The sequence below is a fragment of the Microcebus murinus genome, chromosome 8 (genome assembly GCF_040939455.1).
Source record: "Microcebus murinus isolate Inina chromosome 8, M.murinus_Inina_mat1.0, whole genome shotgun sequence".
Lineage (NCBI taxonomy): Eukaryota > Metazoa > Chordata > Mammalia > Primates > Cheirogaleidae > Microcebus > Microcebus murinus.
In genome coordinates, this window is record NC_134111.1 from 104,922,420 (window position 1) to 104,943,417 (window position 20,998).

General features: G+C 58.7%; 1 protein-coding gene across 2 annotated transcripts in view; it reads right to left on the reverse strand.

The window, feature by feature from the left end:
* Positions 1–1,955: 1,955 nt before the first annotated feature.
* PER2 (period circadian regulator 2) overlaps positions 1,956–20,998 on the reverse strand; it is a 42,540-nt gene continuing 23,497 nt past the window's right edge. The window contains exons 10-23 of one of the 2 annotated variants that reach the window (XM_012755704.2): positions 18,990–19,096; positions 18,259–18,412; positions 17,888–17,996; positions 16,671–16,796; positions 16,121–16,205; positions 14,863–15,025; positions 14,654–14,778; positions 13,602–13,766; positions 12,228–12,482; positions 9,603–10,390; positions 8,235–8,424; positions 7,242–7,434; positions 6,150–6,300; positions 1,956–4,137 (exon numbers count right to left, since the gene is read on the reverse strand). In XM_012755704.2, coding sequence (XP_012611158.1) covers positions 3,988–4,137; positions 6,150–6,300; positions 7,242–7,434; positions 8,235–8,424; positions 9,603–10,390; positions 12,228–12,482; positions 13,602–13,766; positions 14,654–14,778; positions 14,863–15,025; positions 16,121–16,205; positions 16,671–16,796; positions 17,888–17,996; positions 18,259–18,412; positions 18,990–19,096 — 2,761 coding nt within the window. In that variant the 3' untranslated portion in view covers positions 1,956–3,987. Of the gene's footprint in view, positions 4,138–6,149; positions 6,301–7,241; positions 8,425–9,602; positions 10,391–12,227; positions 12,483–13,601; positions 13,767–14,653; positions 14,779–14,862; positions 15,026–16,120; positions 16,206–16,670; positions 16,797–17,887; positions 17,997–18,258; positions 18,413–18,989; positions 19,097–20,998 lie in introns of those variants that run through there. The other variant, XM_076006108.1, reaches the window with a different exon arrangement.

Below are 20,998 nucleotides of genomic sequence, written 5' to 3' on the forward strand. Positions count from 1 at the left end.
GGTAGGGAAACATAAACTCAGTGATATTTCTTGTACTCCCAAGTTTGCAAACCGATTTATACTCCTCCCATTATCCAAGTGAACAAGGCCGAGCAGATATTTTAGGATGCTCTCCATGGAAGGCAATTCGTACTGGAACTAGATGACCAGGGCCTTGGGGGGGTGCCTCTGGGAAGAGCCCAGTAGAACATCTGACTGGATGGAGAACTTGGGGGGGGGCAGAAAGAGGACATAACAGAGGCAAATGGTGCAAGCAAAAAATGGAAGGCAACTAGGAACTCCAGGAAAAACAAAAAGCTGCCCAAGAAAAGAAACGTAACCTTAGCACATGACTTGGCTTAAGACCCAACAATTCTTTTACAGTCACAATTTAACATTGTTCACAGGGCTTCAACATTTGGAATTAATCAATAGAAAAGGCAAGGAAGGCTTATGTATGGTTATAGGACACCATATAAAAAGTTGACTTAGTGAAAACAAAAGGACAGGTGACACCGGAGAGGGAGGAGGCTGAAAGGAGGGCTAGGACCTCAAAAGCCTTGTCTGACACAGTGGGGGGCAGAGGGGGATTGAAGAATACTGTCTAGAGTTGAGGGAAAGAGAAATGAAGTACTGGGATATGCATCAGTATGACCAAGTAGTCTTGAGGGGAAACAGCCTAAGTAGAAAAGACTGTACCAGTGAGTAACATCCTTCTTGGTTGGACTGGATGTTGCCTAAGGTCCCGTCTGCAAAGTCACTTCAGTTTCCTTTAGTGGCCTATTGGCCACTGGCTTGGTCCAGAAGCCTGGCTGCCCTGTCTTGGGGCCACCAAGCCCTTCCTCTGTCCTTTACACAGCCTGCCCTAGCTGATACTTCCTGCCATTTGTCCTTTGGGCCAATCTTGCCTTCAAAGTTTGCCTGAGCACAGACTTCCTGAGCATTTGGGCACTTTGATCCCCCTCCCCCCCCCAAGCCAGGAATAGAGGCCAGCAGAGGCTGGGCAGGGCCGTGGTTGCCACTGGGGGGACCAGTTAGCAGCAGGGGTGGCAGGCCATAAATCTATGGGGAACAAAGGCAGCGGCCAGCCTGCAGCGTCCAGGCCCCTTGTGGACAGTCTGTCCAAGAGACTTAGAGAATCTCCTTTTGGTTTGGAAATAAAGGAGGGGGCACCCTGGGGGGTATATGGCAAATAAAAATGCAATTAAGGGTCTCCCAAAGGCACTCAGAAGTTCGGTGACACACCATAGCTGGCCATTTAGGGCAGTCTGCAGAGGCCCCTGTGCTTCTAAAGAGGACAATGCCTTTTGTCCCTCGTCCGTGCTTGGAGTGAGGCAGCCAGGCCAGGGGGCTGTGCAGGGAGCTTCTGGGAGGCTGGACACTGGGTCCAGACCCAGTCACCTCTCTGCTCCAACTCCCAAGGTCCTGGATTGAGAAATGGGAGGTGGGGTGGGGTCGAGTGGGCTCTTCGGGCCTCCCCTGTCTTGGTCTCACAAGGTTTCATCACTGTGGCAAGAAGGGCTGGGAGACAGTGCCGCGTTGCCTGTGTCATCCCCTTGGGGACCCGAGGCCTTTCTGGTGGAGCATCCTTCTGACCTCGCTGCCGTTAGCCAGAACACGGGCAGCCAGTGAGAGGGCCAGCTAAGCAGGGGCGGGGACAAGGGAACAGAGTGGGTGCCCCGGTCAGAGTCGGGGAGCTCTGGGGGTGTAGCCAGGCAGCGGCAGCCCTCAATTTGCAAGTGAAAGGACCGTGGGGGCAAGTGCATGATTAGATTTGCATTATAGAGCAGTCCACTCTCTCACACACAGAAAGGAGACCAGCGAGCAGCGAACTGCATGCGGGAGGCGCACGAGGCATTTGGGATTGAAGGTTCCATAAGGCAGAATTTCTGGAGTTCTTTTTTTTAAAAAAATCTTTTGATAATCTTTGATCTCCATTCAGGTTTTCCTCTATTGAAAATACATACTGCTAAAAATAAAAATATACTTGCTTTATTTACCAATTTTTCTAAAAGGCAAAAAGGTCATAAAAAGACACAAGCAGTCAAACAAATATATTGCACTGAGTGAAGAAAGTTTGGTTCGCACACGAACAAACCGCTTGTTCGGCAAGGCCCGGCAAATCATTACACAAACTCTGAGAGCTTATTTACATACCTTTTTAGGAATATATTAAAAAGAAGGCTCAGTTTAAAATAGAGAAAAGGTTTTTAACACCCATGTAAGCACACATACTAAAGAAAATGACTCGACATTTGACCTCCCATGTAAACAAAATCACAAAATGACCCTATTAAGTCAACTTCTCAGCACACGTTGAAGCTATACAGTTAACAATCAGAGAGCTTGTATGAAATGATAAAATAATGCCGATGGTAAACATTCATAACAGTAGAGTGAGAACGTTTTGGCAGTTCTGTGTTTAGGTAACAAAAATGTAACCTTAGATTATCGCCTATCCTCTTATGATCTGACCTCAGAGGCGGAAAGCAGTTTCTAACATCTAATTTCCATAAAAATAGGCTATAACCTTCCTTACCTGGGGCATCTGAAGGTGACATGACTTTGTAAATTAAAAAATAATTAAAGTGTTCCTTTAATAAGATTAACATTCAGGCATAAGACGGTTTTACTATGAAAACCAACTGGATTACAAGGACATTTCATCTTTCTTGTAGCCACTTCCCTGTCAAAGAACGAGGAAAACCCTGCTTCCTTTTAAGCTTCATAGAACTGGTCCGACTTCAAGCCAATTGTCTTATCAGTGATAACTCTGCATCCACACCAAGGACCATCATTACATTTTCCAAGCCATCTTTGGGATACGTGATGCGACATGAGGTTTTGTGAAAAGTTGGGCAGACCGACCTCACTTTCCCCCAAGTGTCCAGATGACCTGAAAGTTCCGGTGATACTGGCAGAGCTGAGGCTACACCAGGTGAGCGCGCGCTCACAAAGATGATGAGGGCCAGGCACCGAGCCCAGGTGCAGTGGGACAGGCAAGCACGGACGGTGTAGCTGGAAGCTGCGGGAACACACTCGCGGTGGCAGCAGCTACTGTCTGCCGGGAGAAAACCCCACACAACGGGGTTCCCAACGTGCCGGTCAAGGCCTAGCTGGCAGGGGACGTCACTGCAAAGACATGACTGGCACCGTGTGTTCCCACGTATTGGCCATCGTGGTCTGAGGAGGAGGCAAGACGATGTACAAAGGGGGTCTGGTGCGCTCGTCTGACGGAGCCGGTCCCACAGACCACCAGGCTCCTTTCGTCCAGAGCAAACGTTTCAACTTTGTTCACTACAGACAAAAGCGACACCGGATTGCAATACCGACCACTGCGGTGCCTAAAGCCAAAGCAGCTACTTTGCCAAACCGTGCCTCCCCGTTTAACATGAAACACTTAGAAAGAAAATTAAGAGAGGCTGTAATCTCCACTTGGTATGTGAACGAGAAAACCTAGCTTGCCTAAAGGAAAATTTAGGTAGAAAGCGGCCCCCAAGAATGTGGCCCGATCAGGCACACCCGGGGAAAGCTCTGAAAGGCCGGAGTCCTCAGCAGGGAGCCCCACGTGGCGTGGCGTCCGGGCCTTCGAGGCGGCCTGGTAGGGTGCCTGGGAGCACCCAGGGGTGGCCAGTGGGGCACTGGGCAGGGCTCATCACAGGCGAAGGACTTCCGAGAGCCAGTGGCTTCCCTGACACACAGAGGTGTTGCAGTCTTTCTCAAATTAAATAACAATTATTAATAAAATCTCTTCCCCTATCCCACGAAGCTCCATATATATATATATATATTTTAAATATAAAATCGTATTTCTTCCCCCCAACCTTCCCCACCCTCCACAGTTTAAAGTCACCCCTTCAGAAAACTATGTTTTTTTTTCTAAAACAAAAAAGCAACATAAGTATACGTGTCCATTTCATTAGAAACAAATGTGAAGATCCTTCTCTCTTCTAAGCACCATCTAATGTAGATCACTGGCTGTCAGGGCGGGGTGGGGTGGGGGTTATGTTATGTCTGTTCTTCGTTCTTGTGACTCAAGGGGGACCCGCTGTCCTCTTCTTTGGTGTCGGATGCTTCGCTGTGTCCCAGAGAAGGAATATCTTCCTCATATGGTACACAAATGTTGCCTTTTCCCTCGTTTTCACAGTAAACACATTCCTTAAAAGAGAAAAATGTGACATGAGTAACAACCACGAGACCTGAGACCCTCGTGACAAAGCAGTGCTCAAACCGAGCAAGGTGCAGGTGACCGGGTGTCAACCACGCGGCTGCCAGCAACAAGCACAAAGATCCCTGCCGCAGGGATGTCCCGGGAGAGGAGAGGGGACAGTGGCCTCAGTAAGAAAGGCTCCACGGGATACTCAGAAAGGAAAAGCGCTGTGCTGTTGACAGGGAACAGCATGCACAGTGAGAGTGTGCGTGGAGGACGCCCGTGACTTTCAAGTGGACACTCAGGACAGGCCACAGGAAAGGTGACGCAGTGCTTCTGAAACATGTCCCCACACTCTCTGCACCCGCCCTCAGAAGACGGGACCTAACTCCCCTCCCTCAGCTGGGCTGGATGTGGGGCTTTGCTCTGGCTAGGAGAGCTGCCTTCTGACTCTAGGTCGTAGGAGGCACTGGGCTTCCTCTTGTTCTCTGGGGAAGTCACCTGCCACGTCACAAGGACACCCAGGCAGCCCTGTGGAGAAGTCCCCATGGCAAGGGAGGGAGGCCTCCTGCCACCAGCCAGCACGGCCGACAGGCCTGGCGTGGGCCTCCGTGGATGACAGACGCCTCAGCAGCTATCCTGCCACTCTCAGGAGAGCGCCCGAGTCAGAACTGCCAGCCAAGCTGCCCTCGAACTCCTGACGCCCAGGAACCGTGAGCAAACACACGTTTACTGCTTCAGGCCACCACGTGTCGGGGCCATTTGCTACCCAGCAGCAGATAACTAGTAAGTGGCACACGGAAAAAAGACTTGAAGGAAGCCAGAGCAAGTCCCGCATGCATCTGGGGAAAGAGGATTCCAGAGGGAAGGGCAGGTGCAAAGATCCTGTGGCCACAGGCCAGCGGGGAACAGCCAAGAGGCAGGGGGGCTGGGGAGGAGGGTGGGGGAAGAGAGGAGGCAGCCGAGGTGGGGGATGGGGGGCGGGACAGGACCGTGCAGCTGTGCAGCCGTTTGTTCTGATGGAGACCAGCAGCGCCAGAAGGGCCTGAGCTGTAGGTGACATGGTCTGACTGCCCGGGGCTGCGGGGACCACTGAGTGCAGCTGGGGGCTACTCTGACATCCGGGGGAGCACCGTCACGGCTTGGACATGGGTGGTGGCACTGGAGGTGACCATAAGTCGAGCTCGACTTTGCTGATGGACACGGGTGGGGTCCTGAGAGGAGGAGGGTTCAGGACGGCTCCAGGCTCTGAGGCCTGAGCAAGGGAGGATGCAGTTGCCCTCGAGGGAGCTGGGAGAGGGGCGAGCGGGTTTTCTCCGGGGAAACGAGGAGCTCGGCAGAGGGCAGCATGGCAGACGGATGCCAGGGGCTCTCTGCACACAGATGCTGCTTCAGGTCTGGGCAGGGGAGAGATCGGAGGGAGCGCAGGCAGAAGGGAGGTGCGGACGCTGAGCCCTAGCGGGGAGACCAGGGGCTGGAGAGCAGCCCCGAGGCCAAGAGGAGGCAGAGCTCCAAGGAGCAAGGCACCCCTCTCACTGCGGCCAGCCGTCCTGGCCGTCTCCCAGGACGGGGACTGAGACACGACAGCTCAGCTGCGGGAGGCCTCGCCGAGAGCAGCCCCCACAGCGCAGTGGGGCGACACTGCCCCGGGTGGGAGCAGGATGGCAGGGACGCTGCGTAAAGGTCTCCATGGACACTGAGCGCTTATGGCAGGAGAGGGCTTGGTTTTTGAAAACAGGAAACAGAACTGAGCACAGGGGGAAACATTCCGCCTGCAGCAAGGGATTGAGACGAGACCTCTCCGCCTGGCCTCTGCGGAGGCCCTGCTGGAGAGCCGTGGGAGGGCGCTCTCCGAGCAGGCCTGGCAGCGCCCTGAGCCTGTTAAGCTCCTTTCTCACAGCACCTTTCTTTAAAATAAACTATAATTTTAGAAGTCTTATATTCACAGAGAAGTCACGAGGACAGCACCGAGAGCTCCCATCACAGCGCTCCTAGCGCCCCCGAGGGCGGGCGAGCTTACCGCGGCGCCCAGGGCGGGGGGCAGGCCGCCCGTGCGCATCCAGGGGTGCACCTCGCTCAGCTCCCGCCGCTCCGCCTCCGAGAACCGCGGCTGGAACTTCTGCAGCAGCCTCAGCTTCTCTCTGTCCTCCTTCAACACCGTTTCTGCATTCCTTCACAAAATATTCAGAAACGGGCAAGCTTCAGAACGTTTCAAGGTTTCTTTCTTTCTTTCTTTCTTTTTTAAGAATACACTCATTTTCTTTTTTTTTTTCTCTTTTTTTTTTTTATTCCATATGACAAGAGCTAATTACACTCATTTTCTATCAACTCTTTCAATATTAATAATGTAGTTTTAGATGATTCTGTTCAATGCACATTTTCTTTCCATTTAAAATAAATTACTGTGCTTAACTATTTCCCTAGTAAACATAACCTGTAGTCTTTCTGTTAAAATGACAATGTGGGTGAAGACTTAATTTTACTCTATTTTAAACTAAATGTGGGGCTGGGGGTGTCTGCAGGGGTGGCCTCGCCCCTTGGCCTTGGTTCTGCACAGGTGTGGCTAGTCCAGGAAATTCCTGCAGCCCTGCCCCAGCCAGTCCTGGCCAGAAACGGGGTGCAGCCTCCCCCAGCCAACCAGAGGCTTCAGGGGCTAATCCTTCCTTTCCCTCCTCCCTCTCAGCCTCCCCTGCCGAGGTGGGGGTGGGGTGGGGTGCTACGCAAGGGCAGGGATCACACCTAGTTCCAGAGCCTGGGCCCAGAGCCAGGTCACCACCAAACAGCTGGCAGCCCTGGGCTGGTCACCTTCCTCGACCTTTGGCTCATCCAGCCCTAAGACACACAGGTGGATACCTCATTTACCCCGCAAGGTTACGGGCAGCAGAGCCAAAGAGCTGGCTCTGGCGGCAAAGCTTGGTCAACCTGGAGCCTCCTTCCCTGCCGGCTGCGGGACGTCCCCCAACGGGCCTCCGCCCAGAGGGAAGCCTGCTTTTCACTGCTGCACTCAACCCAATCTAGATCTGTCAGAGTGGCGCCCTGCCCTGTCCCCTTGTTTCTGGGAGCGCCTTAGGCCCTGCCCTCCCTGGTCCCCAGGAAGAGGCCGAGCGGTTACCGGGACGGCAGCTGGTATGTCATCATGACGCTGTCGTCCGTGTCTGCCATCAGCAGCCAGATGGGGTCCTGCAGGACATACTTGATGAAGTGCTCACTCTCGCCCACGCCTGTGCTCGGCTTCGCCCTGTGCGTGTTCTCTGAAGAGTCGACGCTCCCAAAATACTTGCTGGTATGACTTGTGTCACTACTGCCTTTAAAAACACACAGCGTGGTGGGTCAAAACCTTGAAATACAAAATTAAAACCTGGCCTAATGTGCTTATTTTGTAAAGTCGGGACAATTTTAGAGGACCGAAGAATTTCAATAGCTAACAAGTGCCTGTGCTGGTGGGTTTCCCCCTTCTCTTTCCAATTCCGGGAGGATCTGGAGACCGGAAAACAGGACATCACCAGCACCACGGAGGTGGACCTTTCCTGGGAGGCCCCGAGAAGCTCGGCTAGGGTGGAGCCGCGCCCTGGAAACCTCGGCCCCTCTCCCGAGCCCTCGCCGCCGTCTCCCGACTCAGCGCAGACCACAGAGCTGCGTGGTCTCCTAAGGCGGAGGCAGCTGCCCCAGCACTCTGCAGCCAGCCTCCCCCAGGAGAGAGGCCTTCGAGGCCGGGAGGGGTGCAGGCTTGCTCCAGGGACAGAGGGGAGCTGAGATTTGTGGACCGTGTGTGCGTTCCTGGTTACAGCGGTCCCCATCACACTGGGAAGGTCCCAGTCAGCAAGCGCTTGCGGGTGGTCCACACCTGCACCCACCCACGGGGAGCTAACCGGGAAGGCAAACAGCTCCCAGGCAGGCCAAGGACGTCCCCGAGGGGCTGGCAGGGCGGCCTGCAGTGACTCGGCCATCAGAAGCCACAGGCAGGCCGCGGCCCCAGCTGGCCAGGGAGAGCCGAGGGGCTGCTCAGGGCCCGGTGCGCCCGCGCCAAGCACAGGGTCAGCCTGGGATTCCGGGGCACCCAGCGTCCCAGCGGCCGACACACGCCACACCCCCAGGACCAACCTACCTGCCCCGCCGGCGCGGGAAGCGTTGAGGCCCAGCGAGCTGGAGCCCAGTGAGTCGGAGGCGGCGGAGGCCGCACTCCCGGACAGTGGCGAGGCCGAGGCCGAGCAGAGGTCGTCGTTCAGCAAGAGGTTCAGCAGGTCGCTGGATGTGGACAGCGCGTCACTGTTCTGGGCGTCTGAGGGCTCACGGCGCTTCAGGGACAGGGAGAAGAGGACATGGTGCTCAGGGGCCCAGCTACGTGGGACACAGCACGCGGCGAGGCTGGGGCGCGGGGCGGGGGCGGAGGGGCTGCGAGGTCCTCAGGGGACTGCCGTCCTTCGTTGGTGTTCCGCAGGGCAGACCACACGGTCCCTGGGAGCACAGCGAGGGGCTGGCCGGTGCACTATGAGTGCCGTCGGATCACGTTTCATCTCGGGACAGTCCCACCAAGGCCCGGGTGCTCGGGCCCCTGCGGGGAAGAGCCACAGCCCCGGCCGTGCAGCACCCAGGCCTGCCCTGCAGCGGGGCTGCCTTGGGAACGAGGGAGGGGTTGGCCTGGAGAGCACCCCTGCCCCCCATGGGCCCAGGACCCCGGAAACCAGAGTCGGGAGGTGGGAGATGCACTGGGAGAACCAGTTCCACTTCCTCACGCAGGGGCCCTGGGCACTCAGCGAGGCGGGGGCTCCCCAAGACAGCAGCCCCCGCCTCCCGACTTTGAGGGCCTGTGTGCTGCATTTCCGCTAATGCGTCTGCATACCCAAGCTCATTTGGAAATACACAAGCGCTTGGTTGGAATAAAGATACAAGTTCAGGAACTGATGAAGAATCCCACTACGTGACCCTAAGGCTTCCTGGTTTCGGGCTGTGAAAGTGCCATTCCCCTCCTCCTCCTCCCCGGGCACCTGAGCCAGGCTCTCTGCCCTCCGAGGAGCCTCACTTCTGGCATTTAACTGTTTGTGCTTTATCTTTGAAGAGTCATTTAAGAAGCTGAAGCCCAGAGGTGGGTGCAGTGGTCCGAGCCTGTAGTCCTAGCTACTTGGGAGGCTGAGGCAGGAGGATCACTTGAGCCCAGTTTGAGACCAGCCTGGGCAGCATAGCGAGACCCCGTCTCAAACAGACAAGAAATTTGAGGCCCATAAACACTGTCGACAAGTCACTGTCTAGACCCTGCATTTACACGGACCACCTAGCACCTTTCGTTCAGACCCTAGACAACGAAAAGGTCCGAACGCTGTATTCTGACAGGACCGTTTAACCGGGGACGCTAATTTCGGGCACACACGTCCAGGTGGAAATCTCCACAGTCTGGGGGAGACCTAAGGTGCGCAGAGCCCGTGCCCGAGCCGGGAGCGCGGCCTGCTTTGGGAAAAGAGCATCGGGAGAGCCTTACAGTCGGAGACGCCTTTGGCTGCCGGTCCCGAGAAGTGCCAGGGTTGTAGTCCGGCCCCGAAGCTGCTGTCCCTGTGGCTCCTGCTGCCCCCACAGCCCCAGCGCCACACTCGGGGCCCTCCTCCAGCTGCAGCAGGTTGAGCTGCAGCGGGGAGCTGCCCCGGGACTGGAAGAGTGGCGGGGAGGCCCGGCCCGCGGCCGACGGTGGGGTGGCTGGGGTGGCCGGACAGGCGTACGGCTGTCTGGGGATCGAGGTCTGGCCCGGCAACTCGGGCTGCGAGGCAGGCGTCATCTCGGACACGAGTGTGGGGTGGCCTGGGCAGTGGGGGTGGCCAGGGAAGAAGGCCTGCGGCGGGCTGGGGGGCGCCAGGGGGAAGGAATAGCTGGGCAGCACGAATGCCATGACAGGGGCCAAGGGCGCAGGGAAGGGCGGGGGCTGGGCTGCAAACTGGTGCTGGACGTCCATGGGCACGGCAGGCATCGGGAAGCTGGCGTGGGGCGCCACAGGTGGGGCCGCCACGGTCCCCGCCGCTGGGAACACGGGCAGGGAGTACGCTGGCACAGCGGTGGGGAAGGGCATGGCGGGGCAGCTGGACTGGGAGGTGTCCGAGGGTGACCAGGCGGTGGCATTCAGGCCTAAGAGTGGCGGCCGGTGGGGCACGGGACCCCCAGACCCGGTGCTCTCGGAGGAGTCTCGATGCTTGACCCGTTTGGACTTCAGTTTCCTGCTTTTTCCAGCCTTTTTCCAAGAGGAATCTATTCCAGAAGGGTTTCTTAGTCCAGAGGCAGCTAAAACACGGAGAAACCGCCTGAGTTAAAATTTAAGAATGTATGTGATTCCCATGGTGTCCATTCTCAGAGGCTTGCACAGTTTCAGAAACTTGCAGTCGCCTCTTAGGTCAACAGTCCTTTGTTCCCAAACGCCAGCCTAGCGGGCCACCTACGGTTTCCCCTGCTCCTCAGGGTGGAGTGAGAAAAATCAGGGCAAAACGGTAGGTTTTCCATAAACCTAAATTCAGTCAATTTGAAGGGCAGCCCTTAGTTGGAGGATCACATTCCTTCTTTTCTTCTATTAAAATTTCTTTTTCCTTTATGAAATGGTAAAGAGTGGTATTTAAAAAGGTAAGAAGTTTCTATTTGTATACATAAATAAGCAGGCAAGTCTCTGCTGTTCCCGATATTTGGGTAAAAAAAAATGGGCTTATGAAATCTGAAAGGGAGTCCCACTGACTCCACCTAACTTTCTTATTTTTCAATTTTACCAGCGTTATCACTACTGCTCCTTAAACAGAGGCGTGTCCTCTCTCTCTCGCCAAATAAGGCCTCCATGCAGTATCGGGGAGGAACGTCTGCTTCCGGAACCAAATTCTTCCGCTCTAAGGACAAGTGCTGTTGAGACAGCCTGTCCCCAGGAGGGTGGAGGGACTCAGCTGGTGACAGAAGGGACTCTGCGTGTTTCCCCAGTGCCCCCTGGGGGGGTGGTCCAGGGAACCATAGTTCCTCGCGCATCTCACAGAGCAAGTCGGGCTCCTGCAGGTGTCTGGGGCATCTTTCAGCTGTGCCAAGGAGTCCCGAGCCTTTGTGACGTGCTGAAGGCACCAGGGCCAGCCCAGGGCAAACCGCCAGTGAGTGGAGGTTTTGTGATTCAGCCTCTCTATCTGCTGTGCTTCCTACAAGAAACCTGTCCCCGAGTGGGACTGGCAGCTAAGGCACTACATTTCTGGGATAACACATCTGGGTCTGGCAGGGCTGCACCTTTTTCTAAATTCTACGGAGTTGCCTATGGCCTGGCAGTAACCCTGCATCTGCGGACGACAGAGAGAAAGAAAAGAGCAGAAAAGGTGTATCCCTAAGAAGGTTGCAGGTTTCTTTAATTTCTTAGACCTGCCCTTCAGTGTCTGCCCAGAGGCCCAGGGAGCTGGTCCTAGTGGGAGCATCTCCTGGGCTCGCCAGCTTGGATCCTTGTGCCAGCGGCTCAGGGAGCCGAGGGAAGGGTGGCTCGTCTGACCAATGCGGGCCTTGTCGGTGGGGTACGCACAGGTATTGGAGGTCGGGAGCTGGCTCCTGGGCCAGAAAGGGGGTGAGGAAGCTAGTCTCTTCCACTTTGCCCCCCAAGGGCTCTCACCTTAAAGAGCAGCTTCACGCATCGTGGGCTCCGCCCACCGTGGCAGCTGGCAGCTGAGCCCTGAGGCTGGCCCGCCTGGGCAGCGGGAGCCCCACACCTAATGCCCACTGTCTCTGGGCTGAGTTAACTGACTCTCTGGGGGTCTCGTCTGGCTGGGCAGGTAGAGACGGTGCCCCTGCCCCACAGTTTCCCAGGCACGGGAGGTCAGACACAGCAGCAGTGACCAGCCCAGGCGCTGCACGCCACAGGGGCTAGCCTGGGACAGCAGCCCGTATCTACCACACTGTTCCCCGGGGACATGAGGTCACATCCTGAGAGCTCCCCCCAGGCTGCAAGGTCCACAGAGACAGACTGCATGGCCAGTGAAGTTCCAACAGCTGTCTTACAAACTAACGCTTCCGAAATCGGGAACATTTCGCATTTTGAAGCCCCCCTGGACTCAGTACCACTAGGAATGACGTTTTTTAAAGACCCAGCTTTAACGCAGGTGTTGTTACTTACTTCGCTCACTCAGGTGCCCCCTGGATCTTTCTTGTAAGTAATAATGGCAGTGAGATTGGAAAATACTGAGCTTTCTTATTTCTCTGAACTTCTGCAAGAAGCTTTGCTCCTCCTTCTGGGTGTGCGCTGCGAGCACTTCCTTGGTGAGGCCGAGCTTCCGGAAGGCGCCCTTCTCCTGGCCGAGGCCGCAGGGCAGGGCGGGGGCTGCCAGGCAGTCCAGGGAGTCCGGCCCGCTCACGGCGTCCTCCACCACCTCTGCAACACAACACCCAGGCCGCTGAGCCGTGCGCCCTTGCGTTTCGATTTTACATTATTTCTTTTTAGAGATGGGGTCTCGTTCTATCGCCCAGGCGGGAGCGCAGTGGCCGTCACAGCTCACTGCAGCCTCAAACTCCTGGGCTCAAGCGATCCTCTGCCTCAGCCTCCCAAGTAGCTGAGACTACAGGCATGCGCTGTAATCATGAACAAGACAAATCATTCACATATAAAATTACTAAACGACGCTCGAGGCACGAGGGTGAAATTCACGGTGTCCTTGTTTAGCTTTCTGAGAAAGTTCACCGTAAAAGGCAAAAACAGCAGACAACAGGCCTGATTACCAGCTGGCTGGGACCAGGGCGCTGAGCAAGCTGGGAGGTAGGATCGGATCGGAACCTTAGGGGCCTACCCCTAGGCTGGCCTTAGGGCTCACACCACAACGGAGTCAATGTGGGTCTTTCTGGGTTCGGGACCATGCACTGCGGCAGTCGGGACCCTGTGGGGCCGTGGGGGCAGACAGGACAGGGACAGGGACAAGCGGGGCCCACTGACCACCTTGTAAGGGAGGGTTTGGGGACTGCATCTCTGACACGTCCTTTTTCTTCATCATCTCCCTAAAATGAATTCAGGATTCATTTTGATCATAATGTTCTAAAGAACAAAAAAACTCAGCCATGAATACCCTCGGCGGGAAGTCCTGCTGCAACCTGTACCGGCTCCTGCACGTAAGGAGGAGGCTAACGGTCCCACCTCCTGCCAGGCTGGGCAGAGCAAAGGCCCTTAGCCTCCCTAGGGAACGGGAGGTGGGGCCTCGCTCCAGCCTTCCCAAGGGGGCTCCTGCCCCACAAACCGCCCTCCCCTATCGGTGCCAGAGCAGACGACTGCCACCAGGTGGCACCAGAGAGCTCGGGGACCGGGACAGGTGGGGCGCTTGGGCCCTGGCTGGCCACACCCCATCCTGCATTTTATGCAACTGGATTTCCCGGACCCCCCTCACTGGGCTATGGTGGGGTTCTTCTGCACTTAGATGAACTTAAAGGAAACAATTAGGATGGCAGCCAAATGTCTCCTTTTTAAGATCGGACTGCTCTCCCGTCGGAGAGCCCACAGTCGTACCTGACTCTGGTTGTGGCTTTTTGTCCCCCACGTGGACGATGGTGCTGCTGTAGCTGCACTGGCTGGTGAGGGACACCACGCTCTCCGCCTTGCGGGGCAGCGCCAGCGAGGTGAGGCGAGTGCTGACTGCCGTGTGGCTGTTCACGTTGGAGGGAGACACTGCCTCTGCGGGAGACCGAGGCAAACGCACAGGGCGACTGACACGGCCGTCCGCACGCGGGGCGCCGCCTGCCCAGGCAGCGCTCAGTACCTCCCCACGCCGCGGCACGCACCCCGCCCCTCGCACAGCCTGGCCGGGGTGCTCTGTCCTCAGGGCTCGCTCGGGGGACAGTGGGGAGAGGAACTCCTCAAGCGGGAATGTCACACGCTTCAATCCCAGGGCCCTGGGAGGAGGCCCGGGAGCCCGGCGCTGTGGGAACTCGGGGTGAGGGGTCTGTCTGGAGCCAGGCGGCCCCTCCGCCGGCCTGCGGGCGCCCGCAGTGGTCTGGGCAACGTCGGCAAGCACTTGGCGCTACTCTGTGGCTTAGGGCCGAAACCATGCGGTCCCAGCGTGGCCGTCCAACCTCTCGTGCTCCAGCCACCAGGCGGATACTCTGTTTCCGACCCTGGTAAGGACCACCGGCAGCGCTGGTAGTCTTTAAGCAGCCTGAGATCTAATCGGACTTACGGGCACGCTCCCTTTCCTAGGCCAGGGCTCCTCTGAGGTGCAGTGGGAGGAAGCCTGCCCCGGAATGACAGCTCAGGACCCCGTGAGGCTGCAGGACGGCTCAGGGATGTGCCCAGGCCACCAACAGCCCCCCTGGGCTCCTGCTCTCAAAGCCAGGCCTCCAAGACCAGAATCATTGTCACCTCTAGCTCGTAAGAAGGTTGCTGACTTTTCAACTACTTGGATCATTTTAAAAACAGCCACACCCTTATGTTACAGCCACAAAAGCCACCCGGAACTAACATGGGAGGGAAGAGAGGGCCCTTCAGGGCTTGAGGGAGCATCTGAGTCCACTGGGGGGGACTCGCGTGATTATACGTTTGACAGCTCAAGACGGGTCAGATACCTCTGGCGGGCGGCCCGGGGCCGACCATGGCCTTCCGCTTGTCGCTGGACCTCAGCGCCGGGATGTTGGCCGGGAACTCGCACTTCCGCTTCAGGGTGGCGGCCTCGCTGCAGCTCTCCAGGTACCTGCGGGGAGGCGTGGACGGTGGCATCACACGGCACGAGGCGGGAGGGAGCGCGGGCGGCGGGGCCGTCGGAGGGCCGGCGTACCTGATGACGCTGTCCAGGCAGCTGATCTGCTGGTAGGAGCAGGCGGGCTGGCTCTTGCAGGCCAGCTCCTCGGGGGAGCTCGCCTTGGAGAAGCCGGCCCCTGAGCTGCCCTTTTCCGCGGCAGGCACGGCTTTCATCTGAGCCGGGGGACTACTCTGCATTTCTGAAAAAGGACATGATTGTTCTCTCATTTAGTGCTTTTCCCCACAAAGCGCACACTCGATAAAGCACGTTAATTCTGCCTAAAGATAAGGCTGGGGACTCAGAACATGCTTCACAGGCAGAGAAGCCCAGTGACAGCCGGGCACACAGCAGCCTCTGGCCTGAGCGCCCTGGTGCCCGCCGCACAGGGACCTCACAGAGGGCCGTGACCCAGGCCCGGGCCTGCTCTTCTCTGGGGTCCAGGCTGTCCCAGGACCAGGCACTCAGCAGTGGCAGAGGCCAGCTCTTGCGAGGACTCCTGCACTCGGGGGCCCGATGAGATCCCCGGTGCTCTGTGTTCCTCCGGCAGGGCCAGCGTCGCCAGTGTGATGGCTGGTACGACGACACCCAGCGACCGCGCTCGCGCTGCGCCGTGGGCTCCGCTCTCCTCCCCTTCACCACGTAGAGCATGCCAGCGCCTTGGGGCCCTCGAGCGAAGAGCCACGCCCGGCTCCTCAGTGTGTCCCCAACCCCCAGCAGAGCCCAGCAGGCAGCGCGCCCACCCACACACCCCAAAGGCCGATGCTGCCGGCCATGCGTGGCCAGGAGGAGACACGGGGTGGCTAGAGCGTGCTCTGGCCACCACGCTCCCCTGCAGGAGGCAAGGCTGAGCGCAAAGAATGAGCAGGGGCTCAGTGGCTGAGAGGCCCGGGGCGCACAGGCGTGTGTGCACGTGTGGATGCGTGTGCACACGTGGGGCACACGTGCCGGGCAGACGGGACGGCACAGCCTGGTGTGGTGGTGTGAAGCCACCGGACAGAGCAGCAGTGCGGGGAGGCCAGGCCAGGGCAGACTCCGGCGGTGTGTGCACACGAGTTAAGCGTGTACGTGTGACCGCACGGCCACACCTGGCCATGCCGAGACAGGCCTGTGGGGTGTCTGCACTTGCCCACGCTGCCCGGCTCCCCACAGCAGTCTGGATACGTGGGGTGGAGCACACGTGTAGAAGGCAAGCCCCCTGCCACCCAGAGTTGTTAGCACTGCACCCAGGCCCCTCCGCTCACCTGGCCATACCCAAGTTTTATTAAGGAAATGGTGAATTTTTTTTTTTTTTTACCTGAAACAGATTTTTCCTTTTGCTCCCCAGGTTCATGAGAATAACGACTTTTGGGTTTGGTCTTGCTGCCACTTTTACAAGTTTCCTAGAAGAAAAATGAAATGAACACGTCACTCTGGGTGACCCCTTCAGCTTGTCCCTCGGGGAGGACGAAGCGTCGCCGGAATAACTCCAGCAACGCAGGGAACTCCGAGCGGGGCAGCTGAGACAGACGCACAGCTGCGCAAACCGAGCTGACGGCCCTGAAGCACGATGGGAAGTGAATCGAAACGGCCCCCGCATGCTCTTCCTGCTGCCCCACAGTTCAGTCTTCACTTTCGCTTGCTCTGCCCGCTTCAAATAGGCTGTGCCCAAATCTGTGCCTAGCTCCTAGCTGCCTCGACTCTTGAGAGGTTTTCACGTGGTCCCAGCGAGCAAAGTGTGCAGGGCAGGCAGGCGGCCAGGTGCCGAGGGCTGCATTAAGCGCCCAGCGCTGCCCCCAGCGCGCGTCTTGACCTCCTGCGAGCACCGGCGGCCTCGTTTTCTCGGGGAAGGACAGGGTGGGACGTACCGATCTCCTGCGGCGAGAGTCTTCGTGGCCGTTGCTGTCGCTGGAGGACGTCTGGCTCATGAGGTGCTCGTGGGACCCGTTGCTGCCCAGACTCCCGTAGCCGCTGGAGCCGCTGTGGGGGACGGGCTGGGGGGACAGCAGACGGTGCTGTGACGCATCATGGGGGCCACCGAGCTCACCGGGGAGCCCTCCCAACACACAGAGCGGCTGGTGACCTGCCCAAGGTCACACGACAAGGACGAGGGGGCCCTGGGCTTGAACCCCGGTGTCAGGCTCCAGAGGTGGCCCCCGCCTCCACCCCCAGTGCCCCAGCCCCAGGCAGGTACGTGGCCCAGGCAGGAGACTCCGCTAACAGGGAGCCTGTTCAACCCGGTCATCAGTGCATGCAGCGGCCAGTCACCACTCTGCGAGACGTTTCAAAAACAAAGAAGGACGCAGTCGCACCCTCAGGCCACAGCCTGCCGTGACTGAGCGGCAGAAACCTACTCAGGCATGGGCCAACTGTGCTGATACTGATTTTTCTTTTTCCCTTTTTTTTTGAGACAGAGTCTCACTCTGTTGCCCAGGCTAGAGTGCCATGGCATCAGCCTCGCTCACAGCAACCTCAAACTCCTGGGCTCAAGCGATCCTCCTGCCTCAGCCTCCCGAGTAGCTGGGACTACAGGCATGCGCCACCATGCCCAGCTAATTTTTTCCTATATATTTTTAGTTTGCCATTTAATTTCTTTCTATTTTTAGTAGAGACGGGGTCTCGCTCTTGCTCAGGCTGGTTTTGAACTCCTGACCTTGAGCGATCTACCTGCCTCGGCCTCCCAGAGTGCTAGGATGACAGGCGTGAGCCACCGCGCCCGGCCCCCTGAAACTGATCTTTCTTGAGAAGGATGTTCCTAAGTCCCAGCACTCTGGGCTGCAGTGAGGCCTACGCTGTGGGGGGTCCCCTGGGGACCCTGCAGCCTGTCAGGGCTGGGGCCTGGGCGCGTCCCTCACGGCTGCAAGGCTGGGAAAGGCCAAGCAGGTGGGGGGCTGTCACAGGGGTTGGCACAGACCATGCCCAGACTGGCCCCTCGGGACGTTCAGTGAACCGCAGGGGGAGCCATCTGAACAGGGGTGCCAGGACCAGGGTGCGGGGCGGCGCTGATGCCCTCCAGAGGGTTTGGACTCCGGACGCAGGGGGCCCTGGGGCTGCCACGTGGCAGGGGGCGATGGCCCGCACCCACCTGCAGCAGCAGCCGGTGGATCTGCTCCGTGAGCTCCTGGATGCCGGGGCTGGGGGCCTTCTCCTCCTCGCAGGGGCGCGCCGTGAACACGTCCTCGTTCAAAGGGCCCCTGTGGGTTTCAATTCGGCTTGTGAGGCGGGGGGGGGGGGGGCAGAGAGGAGGGCCCCTCCCGCCCTGCGTGTACAGCGGCCCCTGGGTGCGTGCCCTGCCGGCCTCCACCTCCCCCTGCAGCCGCCTGCCCGCCGCCCACTCTGCCGGAGTGAGGCCCCTCCCCCCGGAGGGCGGGGGCGGGTGACCCCTCACCCATGCAGGTGGGGAGCGGGGACGCCCAGGACCCGCAGGGGAGCCTGGGGCCGGGCGAGAGCACTCACACCCTGACTTTGTGCCTCCCGATGATGAAGGCGATCTTCCTGCTCCACGGGTTGACGAAGCTGGACCAGCTGGTGTCCAGCGTGATGTACTCCCCGTTCCGGGCCCGGAACCGGATGGGGGAGTAGTCGAAAGGCTGCCCGCCGGACTGCAGGACTGGGAGGGCGAGAAACAGCGTTCGGAGTGTGCACGGGGGCAAACGGGGCCCGAGAGAGAAAAGACAAGTCAGGGCACACTCGGGTCTGGGGTCACTCGCAAACCCCTCTTCGGAGCCGCTGCTTTCAGCCCCACGTTTTTGCTTTGAATCGCAACAGGGAGGCTGTTTCCCGCAGGGCTCGTTTCGTCTCTGTGGCCATTTCACCTGCGCCCGTGATGGCTGGGCTTGGTGGGGACGTGCCTAGTCCACCCCCCGGCCCGGCCGGTGCCTCCCTGGCTGCAGCTGACTTGGTCTTCCCTCCCCTCGGCCACCGAAGCCAGCAGTCAAAGCGAGATGCCACGGACTCAGGCCACAGCCGGGGCATACAACTGGCCACTAAGGAACCCACGTGAGTTTGCTGCTCTCTGGACTCCACCTGGCGCTGACCTCGCTGGGACTCGGATGGGACGGGGTCCCCCCACCCGCCCATTCTGAGCCGATCTGACCTGCCAGGGCCCGGGCTGGCTTCGGGAAGAAGCCCTAACTGCTCGCTAGGTCCGTCAAGCGCTCGAGGGTTTCCGTGAGAAGGGGACCTACTCTTTTTGTGGACGGCCAGCATCAGGGGCCTGTCGCTGGGGTGGAGCTGCAGGAGCACAGGGGTCTCGGTCAGGTCCTGAGGTAGGTAGCCGAGGAGGGGCACCGCCCTGGAAGGAAGCAGACACACGCTAGGGCTCGGCTTCCACCCGGGAGAGCCGCTCTAGAACCATCTCGTTCCCTGGGGAAAGGGGCCAGGCGCCAGGCTCCCCAGAGCCCACAATTTTGGAGCTGAGCTAACAGGGACCGGCTGGCCTTGCAACTGGTGAGCAAGTGCAGAGTCCAGCGTCCCCACGAGTCTGGGGCCCAGCGGGGCTCCACTCGTTAGGGCCTCAGTGCTGCAGCTCCGTGTCTTATCTCCTGAAAGACTGAATCAGGATGACGTTTTTGTTTTTCTCCTCCTAAGATCTTTTTCTTTTTTTATGGCATTCATTAGTGTGGTCACACGAGGCCTGTTGTGGGTTTCTGTTTGGCGAGTCTTGTCCGGGCCCTGGAACGCCCTCTCCGTGCATCTTCTCCAGCTGAGGACGGTTTTCCTTCTCGTGTCGCTTTGGCCGCTGCGTCTGCTCAGCGTGCTGTGGTTTCTCCAGGAGTCGCCGTGGCTGGCCGGGCCTGCGCCCACTGCCCCCCGCCCGCCTTCGCGCGGAGCTGTCGCTGTGCTTCTTGCCACCGTGCCCTCGCCACCCCGACCGGCTGGAGCTGAGCTTCTGCAGCCCGCTCCGCCGCCGCAGCGGACGGCCGCCTCCTCCTCGCACCAGACAGAGGTTGCCAAACTCTCCTGCTCGCGCGGGAGGACTCTCTCTCCCTTTGAGTCTCATATTAAAGCTTCCCTGCTCCGTGCGGCGCAGAACTCGCTCTCGGGCCTGGAATTAGTCTTTGATTTTCTTCCCCTTGTCCGATGCGCTCCCTCTCCAGGCTTCATGTCTTCCTTCGGACAGGAGTACAGAATGTTCCTGGCACCCTCCCCACCAGGGCTCAGCCAGAGGAGGAGGAGGGGGAGGAAGAGGAGTAGGAGGAGGACAGAAAGGAGGAAGAGGAGGGAGGAGAGAGAGGGACGGGGGAGGAGCCCCGGCCAGCACGGGGGCTCCGTGAGCCTTCACTAAGGAAGGCGCCATGCGCACCTGCCCCCGACGCCCTGCACGAGACTGAGCTGGACACCTCAGGGCTTTGCAGACACCTCTTAGCCGTTGGAAGAGTAAAAATCTCCTGGGGTTGCCTTACAAATGCAGCTCCCAGGCCCCCAGTCCAAGATCCTGGCTGGGCAGGGCAGGGTGGGCCCAGGCACCTGCACCTTGCAACGGTCTCTCTGGCGATCCTGCCGCAGGTGGTCCGCAGCACACACCTGAGCGACCAGGAGGTGCCAGCCTCCCGTCCGCCCACAGAGCAGCATTCCCACGAGGCTGCATGGCCTGACTCCGGGGGGGGGGGGGGGGCTTGTGTCCCTGGGCCAGGTGTGGGCAGCAGGGAGCACCTGACCCTCCCCAGCTTCTGGGCAGCCCGGTCCATTCCAGGAAGCCCAGCACGCCAGTGCTCCCCGGCCCACTCGCTGTGGCGTCTTCTGAGGACACCTCCCCTCCCCGCCCTGCTGCCCGCAGCCCACAGTGTCTTCGTGACTCTGCGGAAGGGCCGAGGAGGCATGTCTGTGAGTCGGGGCAGCACTCAGAGCCCGGTGTCCTGAGTCTGGGCAGGGTCACTCACACCTGCTACCACACCCAGGGAGAGAGACCCGGGGCGGGGCCCGAGCCGGGCTGAGCAGGAGGAGGAGAGAACCCTGTGCCTGCAGCGGCCCCCAGCACGTGGCCTGGGAGACAAGCTGCTGCTGGCATCCTGCCAGTGGCACCCCCAGCTTCAGCCCTCACCCTGGCAGCAGGCACACTGTCCCTGCTTGTCCCGTCATCTACCTGAAACCATTTAAACAGGATAATAAAGACTAGAACAGTCGCCATCTCTCCAAAAGGGCCCAATTACCCTGGGATCATATCTCAGGAAGTTTCTGGCATAACTCCATACTT